This window comes from Emiliania huxleyi (assembly GCF_000372725.1).
Source record: "Emiliania huxleyi CCMP1516 unplaced genomic scaffold EMIHUscaffold_975, whole genome shotgun sequence".
Lineage (NCBI taxonomy): Eukaryota > Haptophyta > Isochrysidales > Noelaerhabdaceae > Emiliania > Emiliania huxleyi.
In genome coordinates, this window is record NW_005194784.1 from 1 (window position 1) to 12185 (window position 12185).

General features: G+C 65.1%; 7 protein-coding genes across 7 annotated transcripts; 4 read left to right on the plus strand and 3 right to left on the minus strand.

Annotated features, from left to right (window-relative positions):
- Window positions 1–13: 13 nt before the first annotated feature.
- On the minus strand, window positions 14–1220 carry EMIHUDRAFT_250731 (hypothetical protein; the record flags this gene model as incomplete). Its single annotated transcript, XM_005756363.1, has 4 exons — window positions 14–92; window positions 269–293; window positions 432–507; window positions 669–1220. 4 exons carry the CDS (start codon window positions 1218–1220, stop codon window positions 14–16), a joined length of 732 nt encoding a protein of 243 aa, XP_005756420.1.
- Window positions 1221–3791: 2571 nt separating this feature from the next.
- On the plus strand, window positions 3792–4643 carry EMIHUDRAFT_446693 (hypothetical protein). Its single transcript, XM_005756364.1, has one exon. It carries the CDS (start codon window positions 3799–3801, stop codon window positions 4432–4434), a length of 636 nt encoding a protein of 211 aa, XP_005756421.1. The 5' UTR covers window positions 3792–3798; the 3' UTR covers window positions 4435–4643.
- A 421-nt stretch (window positions 4644–5064) lies between these two features.
- EMIHUDRAFT_471318 (hypothetical protein) lies at window positions 5065–6157 on the plus strand (the record flags this gene model as incomplete). Its single annotated transcript, XM_005756365.1, has 1 exon — window positions 5065–6157. One exon carries the CDS (start codon window positions 5065–5067, stop codon window positions 5914–5916), a length of 852 nt encoding a protein of 283 aa, XP_005756422.1. The 3' UTR covers window positions 5917–6157.
- Window positions 6158–6802: 645 nt separating this feature from the next.
- Window positions 6803–7909, plus strand: EMIHUDRAFT_250736 (hypothetical protein; the record flags this gene model as incomplete). The annotated part of the gene is made up of 4 exons (XM_005756366.1): window positions 6803–7097; window positions 7215–7414; window positions 7560–7730; window positions 7802–7909. The coding sequence occupies 4 exons, from the start codon at window positions 6803–6805 to the stop codon at window positions 7907–7909; spliced, it is 774 nt and encodes a 257-aa protein (XP_005756423.1).
- A 998-nt stretch (window positions 7910–8907) lies between these two features.
- On the minus strand, window positions 8908–9718 carry EMIHUDRAFT_372643 (hypothetical protein). Its single transcript, XM_005756367.1, has one exon. It carries the CDS (start codon window positions 9693–9695, stop codon window positions 8982–8984), a length of 714 nt encoding a protein of 237 aa, XP_005756424.1. The 5' UTR covers window positions 9696–9718; the 3' UTR covers window positions 8908–8981.
- A 214-nt stretch (window positions 9719–9932) lies between these two features.
- VTI1-4 (vesicle transport through interaction with t-snares) lies at window positions 9933–10947 on the plus strand. Its single transcript, XM_005756368.1, has 2 exons — window positions 9933–10443; window positions 10518–10947. Exons 1-2 carry the CDS (start codon window positions 9950–9952, stop codon window positions 10720–10722), a joined length of 699 nt encoding a protein of 232 aa, XP_005756425.1. The 5' UTR covers window positions 9933–9949; the 3' UTR covers window positions 10723–10947.
- A 168-nt stretch (window positions 10948–11115) lies between these two features.
- EMIHUDRAFT_250739 (hypothetical protein) lies at window positions 11116–11596 on the minus strand (the record flags this gene model as incomplete). The annotated part of the gene is made up of 2 exons (XM_005756369.1): window positions 11116–11337; window positions 11453–11596. 2 exons carry the CDS (start codon window positions 11594–11596, stop codon window positions 11116–11118), a joined length of 366 nt encoding a protein of 121 aa, XP_005756426.1.
- Between the last annotated feature and the right edge of the window lie 589 nt (window positions 11597–12185).

The window sequence follows — 12185 nt, forward strand, 5'->3', positions numbered from 1 at the left end:
AGGTGTGTGAAGCTCACATCCGGGTCAGCTCCGCCATGCGGCGCGAGAGGGCGACCACGTGCGGGTCGGCCAGGCAGGCCGCAGTGTCGCACCTGGGCGCGGCCAGGGCGCCGATCGGGCTTGTGCGCGGGGTCGGCCAGGCAAGCCACCCCGCGCCGCAGCGCGTCGTCCACGAGTCGCGGCGATCTCGCGCAAGCTCGGTCGATCTCGGCTAATCTCGCGCCATGTCGTCCACGAGGTTCGGATCTCGGAGGTGAGAGGGATGAACTCGTCGGCGTCGGCGTTGCGTCCGCCTGCCCGCGCGAGGGTGGTGGTGCGGTGCGTGCGTGTGCGTGCGTCCAGTTCCGGCTCCGGCTCCGGTTCCAGTGTGGGGGCTGTGTGCGGTGTGGCGTGGCGGCTGTGTGCGGCGTGGCATGGCGGCTGTGTGGCACCCGAGGCGGTGGAGCGGACAAAGCGTCCCTCCGAGTGGCGGAGCAGCGCCTCGACCTCGTCGTCGGAGATGAAGTCCTGCGGAGGCAGCGCCAGGCGTGAGTGCTCGAGATGCTCGAGATGCGGGTCTGGACGGCCCTGGAGAGGTCTGCAGCCGGGACTGCGCCTATGGGTGCGCTGGCCGGGGCGGCGGCTCTCTCACGGGGCGGCGACTCTTGCGAGGGCCGGCGACGTGCGACTCGCGGGGCCGGCGCCGCTTGCAGACGACTCTTTCGGGTGCGGGCGCGCTCCTCAAACGTGACGACATACGGGTCGCTCGAGAGGAGCTGCGGCGAGTACTGAGGAAAGTTGGAGAGGGCGCGCTCAAAGGTCTCCTGCATCGCTCCGGGAGGGACCGCCGGCTTCGCTTCCGGGTCAACGGGGCAACGCTTCCTCCAGTCGAGCATGTCGCACGTGCCGCACGTGCTCGCGCACTTGACCTTCATGTAGGCCGGGTTGGCATCGCACTCGCCTGCAGCAGCCCACGTCGCGCACGCGCCCGACTTGTCGCGGTCGGCGCACTCGCCGGACGGCGGCGGAGGGCCTTGCGCGGGGCAGCCGCAGGACCGGCGGCAGTGCTCATGCATGTAGACCGGGTTGGTGGCGCACTCGCCCCGCTGTGCCCACAGCGGGCAGTGATCTGCGAGGTCCCCAGAGTCGATGCACGAAGCGTCGGTGTCGGAGAGGGCGGCGGCCGGCAGCAGGAGCAGGAGGCGGCGGAGGCGGCGTGGATGCCGTGATGTGTTAGCCATGGCTGTCACTAACTTCGGTGAAATAGAATTCTTTCTTTTGTTTATCCAAGACGCCGTAGCGCGCTGCCATGGTGGCCGCTGCCTTGGGCAGTGGCCACGGTGGCCGACCCAGGGCTCCTACGCGGCTACAGCCGCGCGCGACCGCTGCCGCTGGCACCGGTCGCGAGGACTCTGGCTCGGCATGCGCGCCACCGGCCGGTGGGCCGCGCTCCGCAGGACGACGCCTGGATGCAAAAGGCATCCCGTGCACGCTTCAGCAGAGCTCGGCCGGCCGGCCGCCGCGATGGGGCGGCGAGCACCTGGAGGCCCCTCCTGGCGCTGCTGCCTCAGCTCGACCGCCGGGCGCGCCGCGAGGCGAGCAGCAGCGAGGCGAGCAGCAGCGAGGCGAGCAGCAGCGAGGCGAGCAGCAGCGAGGCGAGCAGCAGCGAGGCGAGCAGCAGCGAGGCGAGCAGCAGCGAGGCGAGCAGCAGCGAGGCGAGCAGCAGCGAGGCGAGCAGCAGCGAGGCGAGCAGCAGCGAGGCGAGCAGCAGCGAGGCGAGCAGCAGCGAGGCGAGCAGCAGCGAGGCGAGCAGCAGCGAGGCGAGCAGCAGCGAGGCGAGCAGCAGCGAGGCGAGCAGCAGCGAGGCGAGCAGCAGCGAGGCGAGCAGCTGCGAGGCGACCTGCTGCGAGGCGACGTCCGGCCGTGCATAGCGAGCTCTACGAAAGTAACTTGCGAACACGGTGCTGGTCAATCCCTTACGAAAGGAACCCAGCAACGGAGCTATAGCACAGCAAGTTGTGATGTGCTTGGCTGCATTGCGCCTCGCATTAAGGGCTAGGAGGCTGGCTGTACCGGAGAGGAGATGCCGTGAGCAACATACGGCACGTGCCTCTGGGGGCCGGATGAGCACAGTGCTCAATGCCCTCTACGACCGTCGCGGATGCGACAGTTTCTGCTTCCCTGCGCTGTGCCCTGCGGCCTTCGGTGGGTTCACCTATGTCCGGCCGCTTTCACTTGGGGTGTCAAGCCGCAGTTTGGGGTTGCGTCGTGTGCCAAGCATGGCCATCACAGTCAGGCATGCTGATACTCTCGCAGTCTGCCCGTGTGTGTGCTTAGCCCCGCTCAGGCTTCTAACATGCTTGGTTGTCCCAACTTTGTTGCCACATCCCGCAGTTACTGCACTCTGCAGCTTGACACCCAAGTGTTGGAGTGCGGGTGGGGAGGCCCTAAAACGGCGGGAGGGGTAGGGGTGCCGCTGTAGGGGTGTGGAGGGGTCGGGAGGGCGGGAGTGTGGACCGTGACCTAAAGCCCTCCACCGATAGAGGTGTCAGGCGGCAGGGCCCAGGAGGGGTGGGGGCTTGGAGGGCTGGCCAAAAGCGAGGCGTGGGAGGGGTCCAGTGGGCTAGAGAGGGCTGGAGGGGTCGGAGGGGGCTAGAGGGGCCGGAGGGGCTGTGCGGATGGAGGGGTCTGGAGGGCTCGGGGGGCTTGGAGGGCTCGGAGGGTGTCGTCCGGCAAGAGGGTCCCTAGCGCGAGGGGTGGGGCTCGGGAGGGGTGGAGAGCTCGGAGGGCTCGGAGGGCTCGGAGGGCAGAGAGGCACGAGGGTGGCGCTGGAGGAATGGTTGGGTAGTAGGGCTAGAGGGTCGCTCTACACTTAGCCTCTGCAGCGAGCGAGCGCTCAACTTAGCCCCCGCACCGAGCCGGGCTCAGACTTAGACGCTGTATGGTCGGGGGCCATGAACTTAGACGACATAAGGCCACTCCGGGCAAAACCCGGGTATACCTGAAAAGCCTCCAGGTTTACCCGAAATACCTGGACGCGTCCGACCAACGTATGCCGCGCACGACGCCATATCGCCTTCTCCCAGGGCCAGTGCGCTACTCACGGCGCGCAACGCCTGCTCAAGTACGCGCACCGTACCATGTGCTGCCGCTATGCGTGCCTTAAGGCGGCTGCGGCGAAGCGGCGGGCGCGGCATGCCGATGGCAGTGCGGACGATGCGGTTGCGATGTGTTCTGCAATGGTTGGGTAGTAGGGCTAGAGGGTCGCTCTACACTTAGCCTCTGCAGCGTATAGCCCTACCCCTCCCGCCGTTTTAGGGCCTCCCCACCCGCTATGAAGTGTTGAGCACCGGTGACTGTGGGAATGGGGAAGCAGAGTTCAGATCAGTCGAGGGAGTGTGATCTCCCTCATCCTCAACGGGCGTCCAATCGCAATCGGATTTACTACGGCGGTGGTCCAATGGTAATCCGCATATTGGACGTCCCCGTCCATTGTTCTCGCCGTTCTTCGGCGGGGCCGCGTCAGGGCGGGGGCGCAGGCGCGCGCCCCGCCCGGCGCGCAGGCGCCAGTGCGGCGCGGAGGTTCTCCCACCCTCCATCCCCATCGCGCTCTATAAACTCTCACAAGCCTGTCTAGAGGTATGGGGGTTGCGTCGTGTGCCCCTGCGTGGTGTATTAGATCACCACCCAAGGTTGCGAAGGTAAAAGTCGACGCGTTGCGCTTTGCCGATCCGCACCTACCAAGTATGCTCTTGGTGGCGCGCTCAACACGGACTTTTTTTCCTCGCCTCATTCCAACCAAGAGAACAGCTTCGAAAAATGGGGCTTCTGCTTCTCGTCGGCTTCGGCTTGACGGTCGGCTTGACGCTCTCGCCCGCCGCCTCCACCCACGCAGCCCGGACTGGGAGTGTCGTGTGCTCGGCCGCGCGGCCGTCGGTGGGGTTCCGCGCCTCTGACGAGTTCCGCCACGGGCACGGCGGCGACGCGCTTGCCTCGTCCAAGGCGATCGATGGAAGCGTTGCAATGATGATGAATGTGGATGGGCCCGCCACCCCGTCCAAGCAGCGTCCGCGGCCCGCGGCGGGAGTGCCGCTGCCCGCCAGCCCCAGTAACACTTTCCGCTACGGCGCCGGCGGCCCCTCGCTGGCGGCGACACGGGCGATCGATGGTACGGTCGCGATGATGCACGTGCCCAATGCGGCGGCGCCTCCGGCGATGCCTGACGCGGAGGAGGCGCCCCCACTGCCCGCCGCCGCAGTCATGGCACCTCCAGCCGCCTCCGCCGCCACGGCTCCTCCCGCCGCCGCCACCGCCACCACGGCACCTCCCGAGCCGGTCCCGGTGAGGGGCAGGGTGGTCCCGACGCGGTCGGCCGACGAGTTCCGCCACGGCTCGGGCGGCCAGGCTCTGGCATCATATCCAGCCTGCGATGGCAGCGTGGCCATGGTCCAGTAGAGGCTAGAGTCTCCCGCGGGAGGGAGATGCTAACCGTTCCATAAAGGGAAATCTCGCGCGTTGTGGGTGCACCCTGTAGTCTTGTGTTGTGCTGATGTGAGCTGGTGTTTGTTGGCAGAGGGTGCGCGCTTGCTGTGTCCTGTGACCTGTGTGTCTTGTGAGCTTGGTCATCATCTGTCCCGCGTCCCACCCAAACAGTCACCCATCCACCGCGCTGGTGTCCACAGTCCGACTCCGACCTCCGAGCCTGGCTCCGTGGCTGTTCTTCGCCTTTCTATCAATCAAAGCACAAAGGGCCAGGCTCTGTGCCTGTGCGCTGTGGCGCGTCACCATCGCGCGATTGGCCAGCAAGCGTGGCCATCAAGCAGTATTCGACGGTGTTGGATACTAGTACACTCCCTTTGCTGCCACTCATAAAATCGTTGGGTCGCTTCAGTTCACGAATCCCCCCGTGGGCCGACCCTCCGATTTTATGAGAAGAGAACAAAGGGAGTGATACTAGTACGAGGGGCAAGAAACCCGCAAAAAGAAATAAAAGGTACGCGGCACCACTCTGCTACCCAACGCGGCCAAAGGATATCCACCTCGAGAACCTCGAGAACCACTCTGCACCACTCCACACCTTCGCTCATGTACGTGCTCCTCGCTGCTGCGCCCTCCTTCCTGCCTGCGCCTCGCACGCCCGCCTGCGGACGAGTCGGACTCTCGCCGCGCGGCTCGGCCTGTGCCTTCTTCGGACCCGCCCAGTACGTGGACCCGCTTGCGCCAAAGGGCCTCGAGCAGTTTGCTGGCTCGATGACGTCTCGGGTGTGGTATCTTCCGCCCGATAAGAGCGACTGGGCCGCGCTCCTCTTCTGTGCACGCCACGAGGCCATCCGACACGAGCTCCTTCGACTCGAGCGGCTCGTGCCCGTGCTTCAGTACAAGGACAAGGCCGACCCGGCGTTCGATGCGCTCGAGGAGCTGCACGCAAATTACTGCGACGCGGCGATTCGGTTCACGCACCAGCTCGAGGAGGAGGCGCTCTGGCCAGCCATCGGCGAGGTGCTCGAGGTGCCGGCCGATATCCAAGAGCGCACCACCGTCGGAGGGACGTACCGCACGCCGGTGCAGTGGGCCGAGTCGGACTACGAGGAGCTGCGCGAGGCGTTCGCGTCGCACAACGTCAACACGATCCGGCAGGTCCTCCCCGCCTTTGCCGAGAAGGCGGGCAGCCTGATGGAGGAGCAGGAGCGCCGCCTCGCCGCGCTGCTCCGCGAGAGCGGCCGCGGGCCCGAGTGGGGCGAGCAGCTGCAGGCAAAGCTGGACGAGTTCGCGGCTACGCACCCCTTCGGCGCGACGATGCAGCAGCTCAGCGTCGGCGCGGCCCAGCCAACCAAGCTTCGCGAGTGCGTCGGGCCCGCCTCGGGCGGCGGCGAGGCAGCCGCGGCCCGCGCGGCCCTGCTCCAGCGTGTGACGGGCGAGTCCGCGGTCGTCGCCTGAGCGAGAGGCGCGGCAGCGCCTTCCGTCGGGCTCGCCAGCGGCCAGCGGTGCGTGAGCACGACACGCGAGCTTTTGTTCTCTCATGTCTAGTCGTGCATTCCCGATTCCATATCGTCTTTTGTTTGATTGTTCTCTCTCTGTCTCCTGACTCTCCTCTCGTGCACTCTCGTCCCGCGACGAGTCACACTGTTCGAGTCTCGTGTATGTGCGTTTTTGATCGCAGCCAGCCATTTTACATACACGCCCAGTCACAACCCTCATGGACTAAGTCATCTGCAACTATTAGGTTGATGTATCAGCGATCACATGCGCCGTATACGACGCGCGATCCGCGCGGTCGATAAACGCGCCGCGCAATGTGCCTGGAGGAGCGGTTGCATTCTTCGCGATCGTAGCCAACGCCAGTGCGTTTAGTCGCTCCTCCAGCTCTCTGGACGAGAGCTTGCCGTCGCCGTCACTGTCAAGGTCTTTGAGGATCCCTTTGAAGTCCCTCCGACGAAGCCGCAAGCGCAAGATTGCAGAGGACGACTATCATCCTGCTGTCTTAGTGTGTGGCAAAGCAAGACACAGCTACAGGCTCGCGTGAGTGCGCAACCGCTAACAAAAGAATTAGAGCGAGCCCTCAAAACCAAAGTGTCGCACTAACACGGGTGGTACACAACAAAAACAACTCGTCATCGAAACCCTCGTGTTGATTTCGGACAACGTAAAAAAGAAAACACAAATCCAGCGGAGGTCCAAATGAGGTGTATCGCCTGACTGCGAGAGTCACCGAAAACAAAACGCAATTGGGGCCACTATCGCGCGTCCCCCAGTCAGCCGTCGGCACGGCGCGTCGGCACTCAGGAGTCAGGAGTGTCTCCTTCCTCAGCCTGCGCAGCACGCCATGCTTGAGGCGTTGCTTGGTGCCTATGCGTCGCCAATCGTCACCGCCTCAATCCTCTGCGCCTTCCCTTCCCTCGTGATGCTCGGCATGTCCTTCCTCGCAATCGGCCTGCAGGTCCCCGATATGTTCACCGCCGCACTGCAGCACCTGGCAGCTGGCATTGTGCTGAGCGCAGTGGCTGTGGAGCTGGTTCCGAAGATCCTCGAGGCGCCAGACGATGCCGGAACTACACTCGGAATGACAGTCGGCTTCTTCTTTGGCATCTCCCTGTTCCTGCTCATCCTCCCTGCCCTCTGTGGCGAGCCGGAGGAGGAGGAGGAGGAGGACGGCTCGACGCGCTACGTCTCAGCAGTGGCCAGCGGGCAGGGAAGGCAGACAGGCGGCAGCATGAAGCGACGGCCCTCGCTCATAGCGTCCATGAAAGAGCCACCACCCCATTACCCGTGGCCGCTCGTCTTTGCTGTCGGGACCGATGCGCTGGTCGACGGCCTGCTCATCGGCATCTCCGGTGCTGGCGGCATCGGTGCGGGCATCATCATCTCAGCCGCGCTCACCGTCGAGATGGGCTTCCTTGGCCTCACTTTCGCAGCCTCTCTCAAGAAGCAGCCAGCGGTGCGCCGAGAGTCGCCGAGAGCCACCGAGTGCCGAGATGACGAGCGCGTCGCAGATCCTTGAATCGGCTCCTCTCATCGCATCGAGGTGGAGATTTCACTGCTCGCCGGTGGCCCCAATCAGCGCCTTGCTTTCTTCCGCGCAGGTGAAGCGCACATTGACCATCGTCATGCCGCCACTCATGCTCAGCTTCGGCGGCGTCTTGGGCGGGGCGTTGGGCAGCGCCCTCGCCGACAACCCGCCCATGTACACGGGCCTGATGGCGTTTGGCGTCGCGGCTCTTCTCTTCCTGGTGACAGAAGAGCTGCTGCTAGAGGTGCGATGCGGGCTCGGAGCGCCGGGAGCGGTGCCCTCCCCCCACTGACACCCACGCTGCCGGGCCGGCAGGCGCACGAAAACGTGGGCGGGAACGACGAGCACATCTGGTGGGTGGACGGCATGTTCTTCTTCGGCTTCTACTGCTCCTTCCTGCTCGAGAAGTTCACCGGAGAGTGAATGATCGAACGACGCGGGGCGCACGCGGTCGGGGCTATTGCAATACGAACGGGCGCCAAGCGGGCGCCAGAGCGCCGGCGAGCGCAGCACGGAGGCGGCGGAGATGGAGGGTTGGTCAGGAAAACCGCACGACGCGTCCACCCCACGCCCCACGCGTCCACTCTCCGTCCTCTATGCGTCCTCTAACGACGAATACATATTTTTCCGTGCGCATAGCAGCGAGAGTTTCCGCTCTCTACGCGCCCGCCTTGACTCTTCGCCTGGGGTCCATGCCCGAAGAGCCCACCCTGTGAATGTAGAAGGTAGCCATGCATAGTCGGCTCAATTATAGTCGGGATTTAAAGCTCAATTGCACGCGCGCACAAACACCCACTCATCCCGGGAGGGCAGGGAGGGACACACAAAATTCACTCACACGTTGGCGAGGGACCGCTCAGCACGATGGTAGAAGGGGCACAACGAGTCGGTCCACCAACGTTTGTGGCGGTCGGTAGAGCGGACCACAAACAAGTAACGCTCATTAGTAGAAACTTACGGGAGTTTACTTGGAGACCCCGCCCGGCGGCAATCGCAAGATCACCTCGTGCTCGTTGAGGATAGCCGCCGTAGGCCCAGCCCGTTGATCGCCGTGGACCACCTCCGGCGGTCAAGGCAACTTTATCTAGAGCCTGCTCTAGAAACCATCCCGTGTGCGCCACCGCCCCCAGGCCCCCCGGGCGTTTCGTGGGTTCTGCCCCACGCCTGGGTGCCCCACCACCTTCTCCCGCGTCAGTGGTCCCCTGAGAGGGAACATACGATAGTGCCACCTTGTGAGCTGTCCTGTACCACGCGGAATCGGACCCTATCCTACCACCCTTGTATCCCCACAGTGCTCACAGTGCTCAGCTGTCCTGTTTGCTGTGATCTGTGCGTCCAGCACTATCCGTTGTGGCTGGGCGCAACCTCGACAACCTAAACTTTTTATCTTCGGACCGAGTGATACGGCCGGTGACAGTGTTGAGAGAGAGATTTTTAAAGACCAACAAGAAATCACGACTCTCACAGTGATTTGGGCTCGGCAGCTTGTTAGCCCTCAGCCGAAGCTGGGGCCGGTCCCGTAGCCGAGAGAGCCCGCGCCGATGAGTTCGACGCGGTCGGGGGGGCCTGCGGAGAGGCCAGCGAGGTGGCGATCGCTGTACTTCATGGGGGTCATCAAGTGACCGCGACTGACAAGCCAGAGGTCGATACTCTGGACGACCCATAGGATGCCACGAATGCCTGAAGGAGAGGGAGGCGAGGCCAGAGGCAGGCTCAGCTGCTCTCGGGTGATCCCGCTTTGGTGGCTGAAGGACCCGATGGTCCTGTCACATTCGCGTTCCGAGTCGTGGGGGTAGAAGAATTCGAGTAGAAATCGAGTCAGCACATCCTTGTAGTACAGCGGACCGCCAGGCTCGCCGGCAGCATCCGCAGGGAGGCAGCATATGAGGCACCAGTCTTCTGCGAAGAGCTCAACGGCTGCGGCCGCGATGGTAGAGTCGGCCGCGGTTCGAGCGAGCAGCTTTTGGCTGCGGGATCGAATCGCGGAAGGCTCATGCCCTCGCGGAGCGCGCGGGTGTGCGAAATGCGACAAAAGACGAAAGACGACAGGCGCCTGAGCGCTGTACGCATGAACTTTTGTCGCCGCAATCGCCACCGCCGCCATCTTGACGAGCAGCGCGAGCGCGCTCGTCGGCGGCCAGCCGTCGCGGGCCGGGCCGAGCCCGGCCTCAACCGGCCGCGCCGCCGCAGCAGGCCCGGAGGCCCACATGGCGGCCGACCAGCTGATAAGGAGTCTTCTTCTCAGTGTTGTGCCCTCACGCCGTGGCGATGCTCGACGGCAAGCTGTATGCGGCGCGTGGAGCAGGTGTGGCGGCGGCGCAGCGCAGCGCAGTGTCGGCTCCCAGCCCACGTGCGCAGCGTGTGTGTGCGTGTGGTGGGCCCGTCAGCGCTCCCTCCGGGCTTCGGCTCTGTGAAAAGTGAATTCTTCCTGCTGTCAAGGTGCCCGCTGTGACAGCGCCGCTCATGTCAGAGTTTGCGTCGTACGAGAGCGAGTTCACGCATGCCTGCATGGACGCGAATAGCAAGATTAGCACGCTCGAACGCCTCGCGCCGGGCAGCGGGCGCGACGCGGCGGTGAAGGAGGCGCAGGCGGCCGTCGACTCAGCTGCCGATGTGGTGTCGCGGCTCGAGATGGAGGCGGGGCCTTCGGACCGTGGGCGCGTCCGCGAGTGCAAGTCGAGCCTCTCCGAGCTACGCTCCAAGCTCTCCGTCGCTCGCTCCAACAACCGCGCCGCAGAACTCGCGCGCGAGCAGCTCCTGGCGAGTGCCGACGCGCCCGCGCGTATGGAGGCTGAGGCGCAGCACGCGCGGCTGCTGGAGACGACGAGCCGGATGCAGCGCGGGACGGACAAGCTGCGGGCCGCGTGCCAGGTCGCGGTGGAGACCGAGGCGGTCGGCGTCTCCATCCTGGGAGACCTGGATCAGCAGCGGATGACGCTCGAGCAAACGAGAGAGAGGCGCCGCCCGCCCGCCCGCCTTCCCCATCCTCGGAGGGACTGCCGCCTCACCGGGTCCCTCTCCCCCGCCACAGGCTGCGGACGGCCAACCGCGGGCTCGAGCGCTCGAAGAAGCTGCTGCAGTCGATGACCAAGCGAGCGGCGGCCAACAAGATGCTGATGATCGGCATCATCGCCTTCCTCTGCCTGATGATCGTGGCGATCCTCTACCTCAAGTTCTTCATGCCCTCGGGCTCCGACCCCTCTCCGCCGCCTTCACCACCCCCGCCGCAGAGATGATGAGCAGATGCGGTCGCGCTTTTTTTGTACGTGGAGCCGTATGGATGATGGATCCCCCGCGGGCGCGGCCCTCGTTATTTCTCGCGCGTCTCTCGGTCTCGCGTCGGTGTCGGTCCTCTGTCTATGCTATCTCGGTCTCGCCCGCAAGTGTTTGTGGGCGTGGGCATGTGTGTGTGCCGAGAGTTGCATCCGGCCCCTTTTTGTTGGTCTGTGTCTAATCTCTCTAAACCGCGCCAGTCGAGGGGGAGCTAGCTAGGGAGCTAGCGCGGCGCGGCAAGGCCCGCCCCGCCACTGGTCAGCCGAGCATTCCCACAGCGCACGAGAAGCCAGGCAGCACATGACATGTCCAACTCACTGTTCACACAGCCCACCCGCTGCACCACGCGCTGCTGCTCACTCGACAAAGCCAAGCGTCTGCAGCAGCGTGTACACCTGCTGCGGGACGCTCTCGCCGGTGTAGTACTCGGTGATGAGGCCGACGGGGAGGAAGAACATGGCGAAGCGCCCATTCGTGATCTCTGCCGCCTTGCTCCACCCCACCAGCTGTGCGCCCTCGTCCTCCTCCCTCGCCTGCCGCTTGCGCCACTTCTCCGAGAGGGCGTCCAGCTTGGCCGCCTGCGGAGCGTTGCCGACGCGGGTGGGGACGCGAGGTCGGGGGGAGCGCGAGAGCGCGGGCGCACGGCGCCTGCTCCGCCAGCTCCATCTCACTCATATCGGCGTCGAGCGCCACGGGCGGCGGCGCAGGGTCCGCCATCATGCGCGCGGTCGAGACGCGCAGCGGTGCTGCGGCTGCCCGCATCTGCTGATGCACGGGCAGCTCGGCGCGCGGGCCCGCCACCAACGCGGTAGTCAGGACAGGGAGGGCGAGAAGCATTGCTTGTGGCCAGCTCCCAGCGAGCACACACAGGGAAGAAGTGTCCGCGACATGGCGGCAGAGAGAAAGAATCAAGAAAATTATTTCACAGCGAAACCTCAACAAACCTATCACCGGCACGGTGCGACCACAGGAGACGACCTGTGGTGCCCAGCCCGCATCCAGGCATCAAGTTCGACAGCCAGTGGTGGCCAGCGCGGGTAGCCGGCACGACCTCGGCGGCTGCGCCGTGACACTACCGGAGGGAGCGCCTCCTCGCAAATGCCGGATGAGCGCCCACCGGAAGGCCGCATCCCGGCCTCCAAGTCGTACTACTGGCGCAGCCGGCTGCTGGGAGGCAGCTTCGGGTCGGAGGTGCCCGCCTTTGGCCTGTTCGCGCGGCCGCTGCAGCAGCAGCAGCAGCAGCAGCAGCAGTCCGGAAGCGGGCACAAGGCGGCTACGGGCAGCTCCTCTCCCAGCGCAGGCTCTCAGGGCAGCACCTCCTCTTCCGACGAGCAGGAACTCGCCGGCGCGGTGCGCAGCGGCGGCTTTGTGCGGTTCTATGACGACGACCAGCCGCGGCCGGCGGCGCGGCGCGCGCAGGGAGCGC